The 13,531-nt window shown below is 57.4% G+C and overlaps 1 protein-coding gene and 1 long non-coding RNA gene across 13 annotated transcripts in view; one reads left to right on the top strand and one right to left on the bottom strand.

Annotated features, from left to right (window-relative positions):
* RPH3AL (rabphilin 3A-like (without C2 domains)) overlaps positions 1-13,525 on the top strand; it is a 106,944-nt gene extending 93,419 nt beyond the window's left edge. For 9 of the 12 annotated variants that reach the window (XM_005858325.2, XM_014529555.1, XM_014529507.1 and 6 more), the window contains 3 exons: positions 9,412-9,525; positions 11,172-11,318; positions 12,592-12,712. In XM_005858325.2, coding sequence (XP_005858387.2) covers positions 9,412-9,525; positions 11,172-11,318; positions 12,592-12,626 — 296 coding nt within the window. In that variant the 3' untranslated portion in view covers positions 12,627-12,712. Of the gene's footprint in view, positions 1-9,411; positions 9,526-11,171; positions 11,319-12,591 lie in introns of all 12 variants that reach the window. The other 3 variants (XM_014529569.1, XM_014529561.1, XM_014529544.1) reach the window with 1 other exon arrangement.
* Positions 1,986-9,402, bottom strand: LOC106723973. The gene is made up of 2 exons (XR_001359725.1): positions 8,619-9,402; positions 1,986-3,014 (listed from the first exon to the last, which is right to left on the bottom strand). It is a non-coding gene; the product is annotated as an uncharacterized LOC106723973 (long non-coding RNA).
* Positions 13,526-13,531: the final 6 nt, after the last annotated feature.

Raw genomic sequence — 13,531 nt, 5'->3', positions numbered from 1 at the left:
AATAATAATAAATTAAAACAATAAAAAAAGCAGCTGCCGTGGATCGCATGGCTAGGTGAAGGCTGTGCCCGGTGCGGTGCATCTACTATTTCAGGCAGCTGTGGGAGGGGGCAGGCTATTGTCCCATTTTACAAATGGGGAAACTAAGGCATGAAGAGGTCAAACAACTTACACTGTAATCTTGGCATGGACAGAAAGAGAAACCCTGCAGCATTCCGGAACTCCGCCCTTCCCCGACGTCCCGGGGGGGAGGCCTGGCCGCCTCCTGTGTGGCCGTGTTTAGGAGAAGCCCATGCATGCCATTTGTCTTGGCCTCCGGAGCCCTTGGTGAAGCCAAGTACTAGCCCAGTGCTGGTGGGTGTGGAGAGCGGGGCCGCCCCAGACCAGAAGCCCTGGGCTTCAGGAAGCTGCCTTCGCCCCGCCCCTGCCCCCAGCAGCCCTCCTGCCTGTCTTGGCTGCGTGGGGATTCATTTCCCAAGAGCAGCAGAAGGCCCTCATTAGCCACACCAGAGGTCAGGGGCATGGCTGTCGCTTCGAATTTGTCCAAACCTGATGACAGCCTTGGCCGATGGGTTGATTCCAGCTGCAAAGTGAGGTCTGGGGGCTCCTTGCCCCTGGTCTGAGCTGAAAGAGGAAGGCGGGCCCAGCGCCCCCCACCCCATCCCCAGTCGGCCTCTGGCTTCATTCAGCTCCGGCGTGCCAGGCCTGTGCGGGGCTCCGCCTTGGGCAGTAGGGCACACCCTCCCCAGCTGCTCACCTGTCTCACCAAGTGAACCTACAACTTAATTCTGCCCACTCTGCATTTCTCAGCTTTGGGGACCTGGGGGAAGTGAATAAACCTGTACCCGCCTGCCCTGTCTGACTCCAATAAAGCCTTAGGAGATAGCAGTGCTCGCTCCACGCAGCTCAGCCACTGCCTCCCGGGCCTCCTGTCAATCACAGGGTGCAGGCGCTCAGATGGGGCCAAGCCGATCTCCCACCGCCACCCAGGAGCCGCAGCAGAGGCTGGGAGGTTCTCTGTGCCCGCTGACCTCCCTACAGGAGGGAGGGGCCAGGCCTCCTCTGCCTTGGTGGCCCCTGGGTCCAGGCAGACCCCGGCTGCCCATTCCCACACCCACAGGCCTGGGCAGGGGCTGGCATTCCACCCCAGGAGGGAACCTGAGGGACAAACCCAGAGGCCAAGAAAGCCAGAGCTTGAAGGCATATGACTGAGAGGCCCGGGGGGAGCAAGACAGAGACACAGACAGAGGCAAGATGAGGCTGCTGGAGAGGGAGAGAAACTGACAGAAACAGAGAAAGAGGAACCCAGAGACAACCGGTCCATGTTTCAGAACTCATGGAGACACCCAGACACACCAGAGGGAAAATAAGACGAGAGACGCAAAGGCAGCTTTAAAAAAAGAAAAGAAAAGAAAAGAAAAGAGAAAAGAGAAGAAACATTGGCAAGAGAAGCGCAGAGACAAACGAAAAGATAAAGACACGGGGACAGAAAGAGGAGAGAGAGAGTGAAGTAGAGGAAGTAACGAAGACACAGTGTGCATCCCAGCAAAGGGGTAGACAGGAGGTCTGCACGTGCTGGCTTTCATCTCTGCCTAAGTCGGAAGCAGTAATCTGCCAGAGAGAAACAGGGCAGAGCACACCTAAACCAGACTAGCCCCTCGTCCCTATGTGCCTGAGCCTAGAGCCTTTCTCTCGAGCCAGCAGGGCTGTCCTGGCCCCAGCGAAGCCCACCTCTGGCTTTTGCTTTTCCTGTTCTCTGTCAGAGATGCCGGGCCCACACCGGCGCCAGCATTTCTACTTATAAATCAAGCCCATCCTTAAATCCCACCTCTTCCAGGAAGCCCTCCCTGACTCCGCCCTTCCCTGAACACTCGCTGGCTCTCCTTCAGAGTACGATGTTCTCTCTGAAAGGAGCTATTCTTATCTTCTGTCCATCCATCTCTGGTTCTGCCTGGAGCACCTCAAGCAAGGACAGGACCACGGGATTCTGGTGCTGGCGACCACATCACTATTGATCTGAGGATTTGTCTTCATTATCCGGTGCCTCCTGTCTGGGAGCCCAAAGGAGGGAGTTAATTAAAATCAATGGTGAATGGATAAACAAGCACAGAAAACGCTCCACTCTCCAGCTCTTAATTCCCAGCCTGGGCTGGGCTGGGCTGACCCTGCAGCTGTCCCCTTTGACAGCCTGGGTGGGGGACCAAGAAAGGAGGGTTCCCCGTGACCCTCCCCACCTCACAGAGAAAGCAGTGAGGTTCAGGGTGGTCAGGCAGGGAGGGAGGCTGTCAGCCTCTCTGGCCACCACCTGGCCCATCCCTACAGGGACAGGATCACTGGCTTTGGGGCCACCTTTCTCCTAGTCCAGGGCCTGACTCAGTCTCCAGGGCCCTGAAGGGAGTTTCCAAAACAAAGGAAGAGCCTGCTCCTCTGGCAGGGCCTCAGCTTGGGTTTGGAAGAAGAGCAGGCGCTCTGTGCACAGTGCTCTCCCCGCCCCCCAGGGCCCACTCATCCCGTGTCCATGGCAACTGGCCTCAGACAGCCCCTCCCCCCTGAGCCGTCCCTGGCTCAGGCTGAGGCCACCAGCTGCCTGCTCGTCCCATCAGAGTGTCCTTCAGAGGGAGGCTGGAGGAGGCGCCTGCTTGGGGGACAGGCCAGTCCTTCTGGAGACGGAGCTGGCTGCCACCACCGCGCTGACCGCCGTCCGGTCCTCCTGTCTCTGCGCAGGGCCGTCCTTTCCTGGGGAGGGTTCTTCAGAGAGCAGTCAGCGAGTCCGCACTGAGTGCCTGCTGGGCCTGGGCCCAGCGCCGGGGCTGCGGGAAGGAGCCAGATGCGCCTTAAGGTGTGGCCACACCCTCCAGTAGTTCCAGGAACAGGTGGGGAAGTCAAGGCAGGCACTTGGAGGAAAAGAAGTTCAATGCCAGGTGGTGTCATGGGAGAGCGAATGAGGCCTGTCTCCCCCGTTACTCCCCGGGGCTGGAGAGACTTTTCAGTCGAGGCACAATTCGGACGGGTCCCTGGAGGGAGAATTGGATTCAGATTTTTTTTTTTTTTTATATTTTATTGATTTTTTACAGAGAGGAAGGGAGAGAGACAGAGAGTCAGAAACATCGATGAGAGAGAAACATCGATCAGCTGCCTCCTGCACATCTCCTACTGGGGATGTGCCCGCAACCCAGGTACATGCCCTTGACCGGAATCGAACCTGGGCCCTTTCAGTCCGCAGACCGATGCTCCATCCACTGAGCCAAACCGGTTTCGGCTGGATTCAGATTTTTAAAATACTTACAGACTTCCCCTGACCGGGTGGCTCAGTTCATTGGCGCGTCATCCCATACATCAAAAAGGTTGCAAGTTGGATTCCTGATCGGGGCACATAGCTAAGTTGTAGGTTCGATCCCCAGTCGGGGTGCATATGGGAGGCAACCGATCCATGTTTCTCTCTCTCTAAAATCAGTAAAATCATATCCTCGGGTGAGGATTAAAATATATATAAAAGTATAGGCTTGTGTAGCTTTTTAAAGAGCAATGCCCTCTGTCCTCCTTGCTCTTACTTTATTGGTAGTTATTATTGTCTCCATTTTTCAGATGAGACGATTGAGGTTCAAAGAGATGAAAGTATTTGCCCAGGAGCGTCCGGGGCAGAGCCAGAATTGAACCCTCAATGTTGAGGCCCCTGCCTCTGACGGGGAAAAGGCCCAGAGAGAAACCCTGGGCAAAGAGCATGTAGGGGGGACAGAGAATGAGCCGGCCTGCCTGGAGGGGAGGACTCCGGAGGGAGCAGGGCCGTTTGGTGCGGCTGGACCGCGGGTGCCCTGCATACTAGCTGCGGAGGAAAGAGCAGGGTTCCAGCGAGAGGGAGGCCTGGGTTCAAGTCCCAGCTTGGCCTCCAAATGGCCTTTGAAGGCATCTGGTGCCCTCAGCGTCCTGCGAGGCACAACTTGGGAAGATAAGCTCCCCTGGAAGAACCGAGTCCACCCTGTGAGGTTGGCCTGGGCTCCGGACACAGCGACCTCAGAGGCAAGCCCTGCATGGGGAGGCGCGGGCTGTGAGCTCAGGACGCCCCTCAGGTAAAATAGCTCCCGTTTAGCAAGCACCTACTATGTGCCAGATGGTGCCCCTGTGCCCTCTTTTAATGCTCACAGCACAGAAAGGGACCCATCCTCCCCCGTTTCATGATGGACCTGCTGCCCACAGAAAGGTGAGGAAACTGGCCCCAAATTACCCAGCCGGGAAGTAGCAGAGCCAGGACATAACTTGGGGCTGACTCAGAGCCGGTGCCTCTTCACCACCCCACACTTCCCTTTTGCTGCCACCAAATGGAGCCCCAGACTTGCCAGGCGTCTGGGGAGGATTCAGGCTGCAGGCCCGGCCCTCCCCGGTCTCTGTGGAGACAGCTCTGGGACCTTCTCCGAAGCCATGTCAGCCTGGGGGGCTGGGGAAGGCTAATTGGGGATGTCTATGCATTCCCCGGGGCCTTATTATCTTTCCTATACGTTAAAAAAAAAAAGTGTTGTTTTTAGTATGCAAAATTTTCCACCATCTGCTTTGCCTTGGCAGAATGTTTGCTGAAAATATCTCTCTTCCTCTCTAATTCCCATAATTTCTGGGGCTATGGGAGCCTCCAAGCCGAAGCTCGCAGGCTGCCGGCTGTCCTTGTGCCAGGCAGGCAGGTGTCGTGTGGCCCAGACATCGCGTCTCCCCACCTCTCAACCCGAGAGAGGCTTTGGGGTCTCTCCACTGATGAACAAAACTGACCCGAAGAGGAATCCTAGAATTCAGACCCAGAGTCGCTGTCCGGGTTGGCCTCTTTGTGTGTGTGATGGCACACTGTGAGGTGCCCAGGGTCACAGAGGCGGTGGCAGAGCAGAGCCAGGAAGCAGGTCCCCAAATCCCAGGATCCTGCCAGTCCCCTGGACCGGCCCAGGCTAGGCGTCTCCACAGGACCCACTGCAGCTGCCACACCTATCCTTTCAGGCAGTCTGGAAAGACTTTCCAAAAAGGAGGACTTCCCCCCACCTTCATGTGCCAAAACTCTGAGTTTCCATGGCGATAGTCAAATTGCAAATCCATCCAAGAGTGGGGGGGTGGGGGAGGGGGAAGCTGGCCTATCCCCAGAGAAGTGGGCACGGCTGGTGCTGGTTTTCATCCTCAGCAGCAGACAGCCCATCAGCATGATGGGAAAATCTCGGGGATGTCAGGTCCCCCAGCAAGTGGTCCAGGGGCTCAGCCTTCACCGGAGGGGAAGGCCCTCCGTCCTGCCTGCCTCATGGCAAAGCCCAGGTGAATCCATTTGGCGATGCCTCCTGGGGAAGCTCTTGGGGCTGTCTTCCTCCTGGTGCTTTCCCGTCTCCGGTCTGAAAAATCAGGCGTGGGCAGAATACAAGCATTCATCACCCAGCCATCCTAGACTCAACCTTTGGGGAACTGGAGAAGGAGGGGGATCAGTCTGCAGACACACAGAGTGTTTTGTTGAGGATGGAAGAGCAAGGGCCAAAAGATTTATGAGCCTAAACGCTTTGTTAATAGACCTGGAAGATTTACGATAGCAGCTGCTGTGCGGGGAGAATGGTAGTGACGGCCATCGAATGGCAAATGAGCCAAGGTTGGGGTTTCACAAAGGCCTCCACGCTGAGCCTGGCCCGGCTCGAAATCCCAGACAATGAGCAAGGATGCGTGAGCCAAGGGGGGTGCATCCGAAGGGAATGGGTCTGTCAGCTGGCTGCTTCTCTGCTCTATGATGCCTTTGTGAGCTCATTGTCATCTGGGGCCCTCCGTCCGCCCCTTCCATGCCCGCAGCCCTTTGGGGTCCATAAAAGGAGACAAAGAACAAGCCGACTGACTGTAACTTGAGGAGGTCTTATTTTTTCGAAGCCTTGTGTACCCGAACCCACCCCCAGGGTTGGTGCTGTGGACCAGACATACCCCTCACAACAAAAACTGCTCTCCCTCCGTAGCCCAGCACAGTCTTCCTGCAATTTAAACCCACTCCCACTCCCAATCCAGTGCCGTGACCAGGTGCGACAGATGACAGGAAGGGAGGAAGAGGAAGCGATGAGATCCGTGAGCTTGCCACTGTAACCCAGGTCTGGGACAGCCTTTCCCGTGGTCTCCTTCCAGTTCTTGGTATTTTGTGCTTTTTGGCATCTGCCCATTAGCGCCAGAGGATCCTGGCATGATTTTAACACCATAGAGCCCCGTGTCCCCCTGCCCCGGGCTTGTGAAGATCCTGCGTGTCTAGCGCGGAAGAGATGGAGCGCTCCAAGTCAGTAAGGGTGACCAGATGGTCCTTAAGCCTCTCGGTCAGGGGGAGCCTGTAAATACTTTAAAAATCTGAATCCAGCCATTTGCCCAGGGTTTCTCTCTGGGCCTTTTCCCCGTCAGAGGCCGGGGCCTCAATCTCAGTGAACCCACAGGGTTGGTGTTTAGTCAGTCAGTGAGTTAAAGATACTTAAATGCCTACAGAACCAGCACCAATGAAGCCTGGTCTCAGTGGAATCTCGACCAAAGAAACCCAGTCCAGGACCTGAAAAGCAATTGCAAAGTAAGACAGGCCTCTCCTTGCTTTTCTCAAATACTATGGGAGGGGCATAGGGACCACCACCCCTCCTGGTCCCTGTCTCCTCTTGAGTCTATATCACAAAAGCCCAAGATGCCTTCCTTGAGGGTGGGGATTAGGGGGGTGGGGGGGAGAAACAGGCAGAAAAGGCAGAATCCTTGAGCAGACAGAGAAGGACCCGCTGGGACACTCAGGTTAGCATCACTCTTGCCCCACCCACCTGGATCCGGCTCTGCCGAGGGGGAAGCACACCAGCCTGATTCGCGGTGTCATTTGGCCCCGGCCCGCACGGAGCCTCGGTTCTGCTGGGGAAACACCTGCGTAGACATGCACAGCAGAAAGTGGTTGGTGCCGTTGTAGCAGAATGCACAGGCGTTCGGCCAGCCGGGCACGGGGGATGGGCAGGGCATTCTGGGCCAAGGGAAGCGGCTAACTGGCAGTTTGGCAAGAGCTCCAAGCCGGTGGGGCTGGAGGAGCCTGGGGTAGGAGAGCAAGTTGTATGGGATGAGGTTGGACAAGTGGACAGAGGTCAGGAGCTTGGGCTTGGGCCTGTAGATTCTGAGGAGCCTTTGAAGAGGGGTAACTAGCACTTGTGTGTCAGCTGGAGCATCCCGGCTGTGCAGGGGGGCGGGGGGAGGGGCCTGCGATGGGGCCAGGTGGGAGGTTATCACAGGAATCCAGGCTGGAGACGATGAGGCTTTGAGCTCAGTATTGATTTCAGGACCATTTAGGAGGTGAAACGGTCAGGACGTGGGGATAAGGGAGAAAGAAGAGCTGATTGGTCATCAGAGCTTCACAAAGCACCTACTGTGTGCCAGCCCCTCTGCTATGGAAGCACAAGGTTGAGACTCTCTTAGGGCTGAAATGGTCAGTCAGCTCCAACTCTCTGGTTGCTTGGTGTGTGACCTGTGCCTCCGTTAGCTGGCAGGTGGCACAGGCTGAAGGCATGAAGGCTTTCCAGAAAGCTCTAGAGCAGCGGTTCTCACCCTGTGGGTCGAGACCCCTTTGGGGGGGGTTGAACGACCCTTTCACAGGGGTCGCCTAAGACCATCGGAAAACACATATAGCATATCAGATATTTACATTATGATTCATAACAGTAGCAAAATTACAGTTATGAAGTAACAACGAAAATAATTTTATGGTTGGGGGGTCACCACAACATGAGGAAGTGTATTAAAGGGTCGCGGCATTAGGAAGGTTGAGAACCGCTGCTCTAGATCCAGGTGGCAGCTCCGTGGCACAGGTCCTGCCGTTTCCCCCCAGTGCCCACCGTGGATCTCCCTGCCGGCCCGGGCTCTCCGCTCCTTCCTGCTGGGGGTTAACGCAGCCCCAGGCTTCTCCTCCGCACGCGCTCCCGAAGGGGCCCGGTCGGTCCGATGAAACCGCTTAGCCATCCTTGGCGTAGATCAATTTTGTTTCCAATCTCATCTCCCACCAAATGGGTCCCTATGGCACAGGGCTGTTTGGCAGGTTGACTAAGATAACGCTCGCTAGGTACCTAGCTCAGTGCCTGGCAGAAGGAGCTCAACCCCTCCTAACCTCCCTCCTCACCAAGCATTTTGCATTCCCTGGGATCAAACACTCTTACCCCAGCCGCTGAGTTAGTCGCCTCTGAGAGCCGCTGCCCTGTAATCCCAAACCTTTCTGTACATCTGTACTTGTTATAATTACATCAGTTAATGAAACGTTATGTAAATCGATGAAAAGAGTCAGAAAAACACACACACAAACAGTTGTCTCATAAAAGCCGGGGCCTTGGGATGTCTGGATAGAAGCCACTTGCTTAAAATAGCGATTGGAGTAGATGTGGGCAGGACGACGGCAGCAAACAGGAGAAGGAAACAGGAAAGGAGAGGATTCTGCCCTCATCTGCGTTCCCTGTCTCTAAGCTCCGCTCCCATGTGTAGACCCTGAACCTGGGAATCACAGCCAAACACGCGTGCAGTTGAGACAGGAAAGACCATGTGGACCCGGTCCCGAAGAAGCACCCAAACTCTACAGCAAAAGATTGGCAAATGGATGTACATTTCTATGCTTAAAATTACAACAGAATGCTCACCATATGAATAGATCCTGTACGACGACTCCCACCGGTGACGAACCAGCCGAATACGGTCCCGTTTAGTCCAGAAAAGAGGATTTCTGCCGCAGGGGGTGTTCCCTGTGAGGGCTTTCCTCCTCTCCGTCTCCTGGGAGCCCAGCCCATCCGCCCGGCTCCCTCCTGCACCCACAAGACCCCGCGAGAGTTACTGGGTGAACTGGGCTGAGAGCCCAGGCCGGCTGGCTCCCAGTTCCGTTCTTCCAGCGGAATCGGGGTGCTTAGGAGCACAGGCTGTGGGGCCGGACTGCCAGGGCTAAAATCCTGGCTCCTCCGCTTACTGCCTTTGGCAAGTGCCTCAGTTTCCTTGCCTGTAAAATGGGGAGAACGCTATTTTCTGCCTGACAGGGATGTTCTGAAGCTTTAATGGGTTCGCGTGTGTCAAGGGCCTGGAATGTTCTGTAAGGGTCAGCGAGGACTGGCATTGCCATGACTACCGAGCATTGCCTCACGGCCAGGGGCGAGGCTCAGGGCGGCTGTGCCTTCACCAGAGGGGACAATTGGCTCCTTCCACGGGGAGAGGGTGACATGTGGAGAGGGCTGGCCCCAGGGTGAGCCCTCCTTGACTGGCAGAAAGGAGTGGCCTGCCGTCCCCATCCCCAGGCCATTGTTCCCGTGCCCCAAACACATGGCCAGCCGAGGTTCTGTGCCCTTCGTCCTGGCAGGAGGGAGGCCTGCCCTGGCCCCTCTGCCCAACGTGCCTGCTGGTGGTGGCCAGTCACGGTGACCTCCTCGCTGGTGTCTGTTCTTCCAGTGGTTTCCAGCGACAGCGACAGCGACTCGGACCTCAGCTCCTCCAGCCTGGAGGACAGACTCCCGCCCCCTGGGCTCGGGGACCCGAAAGGCGGCAGATCCAGGGGGGACTCAGGTGAGTGTGGGAAGCGCATGCTGGTTTCTGAAGCTCCAGGGGCGGGTGGCTTTGCTGCTGCCGTGGGCCTCTGCCCCCCAGCAGGGTGTCTGCAGGGTCGCTCTGGGTCAGGATGTTCTGAGAAGGGGGCCCGGGGCAGGACGGCTAGGAGCCGAAGTCTTAGCACCACTGAAGAGCAAGGCAGAAAGGAGGCTCAGCTGTATATTCGGGGGCCGGGGAGGCAGGTCCAGTGGCTGCCCTGACCCTCGGCCTGCACACCCGGGCTTCCTCCCCAGCTCCCTGGGAGCATCCCGATGAGATTCTGCCTCGTGAATGATGAGACCGTGAAAGCCAGGTGCAGTGTCTCTGGTGTAGCCCAGCTCTGCAGTGGGACCCCAGACACACACTGTGGCCTCTTGGGCCTCTGTTGCCTACTAGTTAGCACAAGCGGCCTGGAGCAGGTGGTCTCCGAAGCTCCCTCTGAATCTCACACCTCTGAGCTCTCCTCTGTGACCTGATGTTTGAAAGAGAAGTAACTGGGGCCTTGAGGCTGGTGCAGACAAGGCCCGGGGCCCATTGTTCCTCTCCTTTAAACACACGAGGGGCCCTCCTGGGAAAAGGACCAGCTTCATTCAGAATCATTCCAGAGGTTAGAACTGGGGTATCTGAAGACGGTGCCCGAGGCTGATCTCAGTGCATAAGGAAGCTTTCTTATGCCCCACACTGGAGCGCAATGCCTCCGCTTGCTGCCCTGGGACGAGGCTGGGGACCTGCCAGAGCGGATGTGGGAGGAATTCCTGCTGGGACCACAGTTTGGGCTCCATCAGAGATGCCAAATGCCTGGCACACGGGCTTGTACTTGCACTCCTGTGCCCGTGGCAGGCATGACTAGCTGATCGTGATACGCTTTCCCACAGAGCCCGATGGGCCTCAGAATCCTCCTCAGTGCAGTTTTCCGAGTGGTCAGTATCAATAGGTGATATCAATATCAATATCAGTATCAATAGATGAAGATGACGCACATGATGAAAACTACCCTGGACTAGACAATCTCTTAGGCACCTCGGGCTAAAGATTCTATCTTAGGAAAGCGTAACGGAAGCTTACTGCCCGCCTTGGTTTCCAGGGCAGGGTCTACACACCCTCCACCTCCCCCCACCAGAGCTCTTGTCCCCTCCCTTCACACCAACTCCCAGCTATGACCAGAAGGTCTAGTGGACAGGAAGAGACAGAGTACAATGGCCCAGGCCCAGCTCAGCTCCCTTGGCCGGGCGAGGACCCACAGGCGTATCTGAGGATCCTTGAGTTAGTAAAGGCAGCAATGAGTACACCACTGAGTCCGCTGAAATGTAAACCCTCCCCCACCCACACCTCATTCCTCCTGGTTGTCGACTTTCATGTTGGTTCCTCTGGGCAACCACCTGCAGGCCCATTTGGTGGCCTTTGTATGTGGTGGACCCATCAGCAGTGGCCACGGAATTGGGTCACGCTAGAACGTGGCAGCCCTGCAGGGTAAGGGGCTCTGGGCACAGGCCCCTGGATGCCCATCTCAGATCCATATGGGAAGCTGCCCATCGCTCGTTGCAGGCTGAGAGCCTCCCTGGCTCGGTGTAAGGTCCAGAGGGCCCAGCACTGAGCTACTTGCGCTCACACGTGGTCTCTTGCAGGTGGCAGCGTGGAGTCCCCCAAGATGGAGCTCACCCACCCACCCAGCCACCTGTCAGGGAGCCAGAGCAGCCTGGCCAGCGAGGCCGGGACCGGCTCTGCAGACCCACAGAGGGGCACCCCACCCTGGCCGGACCCAAAGGGCTCCAGTGAGTACCCAGCCACTACCTATCCCCACTACCTCTCTCTCCTTCTCCCCCTCCCCAGGACCCTCCTCTCCTACTCAGTCCCCCAAAACTGGAAAGGGGTCGATGAAGTTAAACTGGAAAGGAGTTGATAAGGTTAAACTGGAAAGGAGTCAATGAGGTTTTCAATTCTGTATGTTTACTGAGCTCTGGGCAGGCACTGCGGGAACCGGGGTGCCAGGCCCCACCCTGCCTGCAATGAACAGAGAGGAACCCCAAATTAATAATGGTACCACCCCCCTATCCATCATCAGTGATGCTAACAACGGTTATGACATCCTCAGCTTTATAAAACGTGTCACCTTTCATTTCTCCATCTCCATGACAGTCGCCGTAACTCCCGTTTCGAGAGCACCTACTATGCTCCAGGCAACCCAGTCCTCACCAAGCCCCATAGTGTGCCCAGTCTGGACTGGGGGTGGTGGGGGACAGTCCTTGACCTCCGCTTCCTGAGACGCTGCAGGGCAGGGCACACGAGAGAGGCGGCAGCTGGGCAGGTCTGAGGGTCAGGGGGCCTCGGTGGGCATGGCCATGAAGTGGGCCCTCTCCGCGCCCTCTGGCCTCCTGGAACCCTCGACAGGGGCGGTTTGGAATCAGGCCTGAGTTCTCGTCCTGGTCCTGCCACGTGAACTGGGGCAAACCGTCAGGCTGAGCCGCCTGAGCTGCATGTTTATAGATCAAAAATGGCCGGATGTTGGCAATTCGGTACGATTCAACCTAATGTCGGATCTCTCTGTGCCCAGTGCCATTGTCCCTGGAGTGGGGACCGCATCAGGTCCCTCACAGGGTTGGGGAGGGTGAACGGCAGGGTCCGCGTGGATGTGCGCCTGAGCAGCTCTCGGGAGATGCCCAGTGATAAGCGGGGGGGCTGTGCGGCCAGTGGGTGTTCCAGGGCCTGAGGCACTTGGAAAGGGTCGGCCTGAGGAAGGTTTGTGTTCCCGGGTCCGTTGGCTCCTCTGGCATCGAAGGTCGCTGTGTCGGTCGCCGGGGTTGCGATGGACACACTGAAGCGCGGGGAGTAGACGGCTTGCCTGCGAGGACGCAGCAGAGCGGAGCCCAGCTCTGCCTGAGGCGCCAGCCCCCCCCAGCCGGCAGCCACGGGCTAGTTCACACAAGGGGGGGCCCGGGGCTATTCCAGCTCCTGCGTCCCCTCCATTTCTTCCCCAAGGGTCAGGCTGTCATAGGGAGGTGCCCTGCCTCTGCTCAGCCTACAGTGGCCTTTTTTCTCTCCCCGAAGGCAAAAGGCACACCCGGGCGAGTCCCCGCTGCTGACTGGCCCAACGAGCCCTCCGCCTGCCCTGGGCAGAGGCCTGCAGGGCGCACGGGCAGGCTTTCCAGTTGGAAGAGTGAGAGAGCGCGCACCCACAGCTGGAGCCAGACCTGCCGGCTCCTTCCTGACCAGCCCCGGAGGCCGCACATCCTCCCTTGTCCGGCGTGACCTCTGACTCAACAGACCAGTGTTTGGGGGCTGAGTCCGCTTCTCCCACTCAGTGCCTTTCTGCCCCCCTTCTTCTGGGAGCCCTCACACACACACCCCTCCCCCCCCCAGCCATGTCACTCAGCTGTGACCTTTATTTATTGTCCTCCCTCGACGCCCCCCTTCTACCCCCGTGTTTATTTCAAGTTGGCTCTCCCCTTGGGTTGGGCTGGATGGGCCATCACCCCCCTGGTGGGGCCCCCACGTGCACTGCAGTTTCAGGGGCACCGGGCCGGCTTCCTCCACGTTGTATTCATGGGAGAAGCCCAGCCCTGAGCGTTACCCTCCAAAGCTGAGCTTGGCCCCTGAGAGCCAGCCCTGGAGTCCAGAGCAGGAGGGATGAGAGAGTCCCCACCCTTTCCCTCTGCTGGGGCCCGGGAGGTGGGAGCTGGGAGCTGGCTCTGTGGATTCCTGGAACCCCTCCTCGGCCCCCCTGGTGTTCCCAGCCTCTCCCCACCGTGGAGCTGAGAAGGGCTCTGGGGGAGACTGAGATGTCGCTCACTGAAGAGCAGCCTTCAGCCTCTGCAGCTGGGCCTCAGCTCCCCGAAGCCATTAATTCACGTCTCTTCAGTCGGTTCGGTTTGGCGTGAAAAATACTTAATTCAAAGCACGGGCAAATGCTTCTGGAAAACCCTTCCCCGAAGAGAGAGAGAACGTGTGTTTGTGTGCGTGGGTGTTGTCTGTACCCTCCCTCCTTCCC

Source organism: Myotis brandtii, unplaced genomic scaffold (assembly GCF_000412655.1).
Source record: "Myotis brandtii unplaced genomic scaffold, ASM41265v1 scaffold1167, whole genome shotgun sequence".
Lineage (NCBI taxonomy): Eukaryota > Metazoa > Chordata > Mammalia > Chiroptera > Vespertilionidae > Myotis > Myotis brandtii.
Note: the sequence above shows the minus strand (reverse complement) of the source record. Positions and strands in the feature narration are given on the sequence as shown.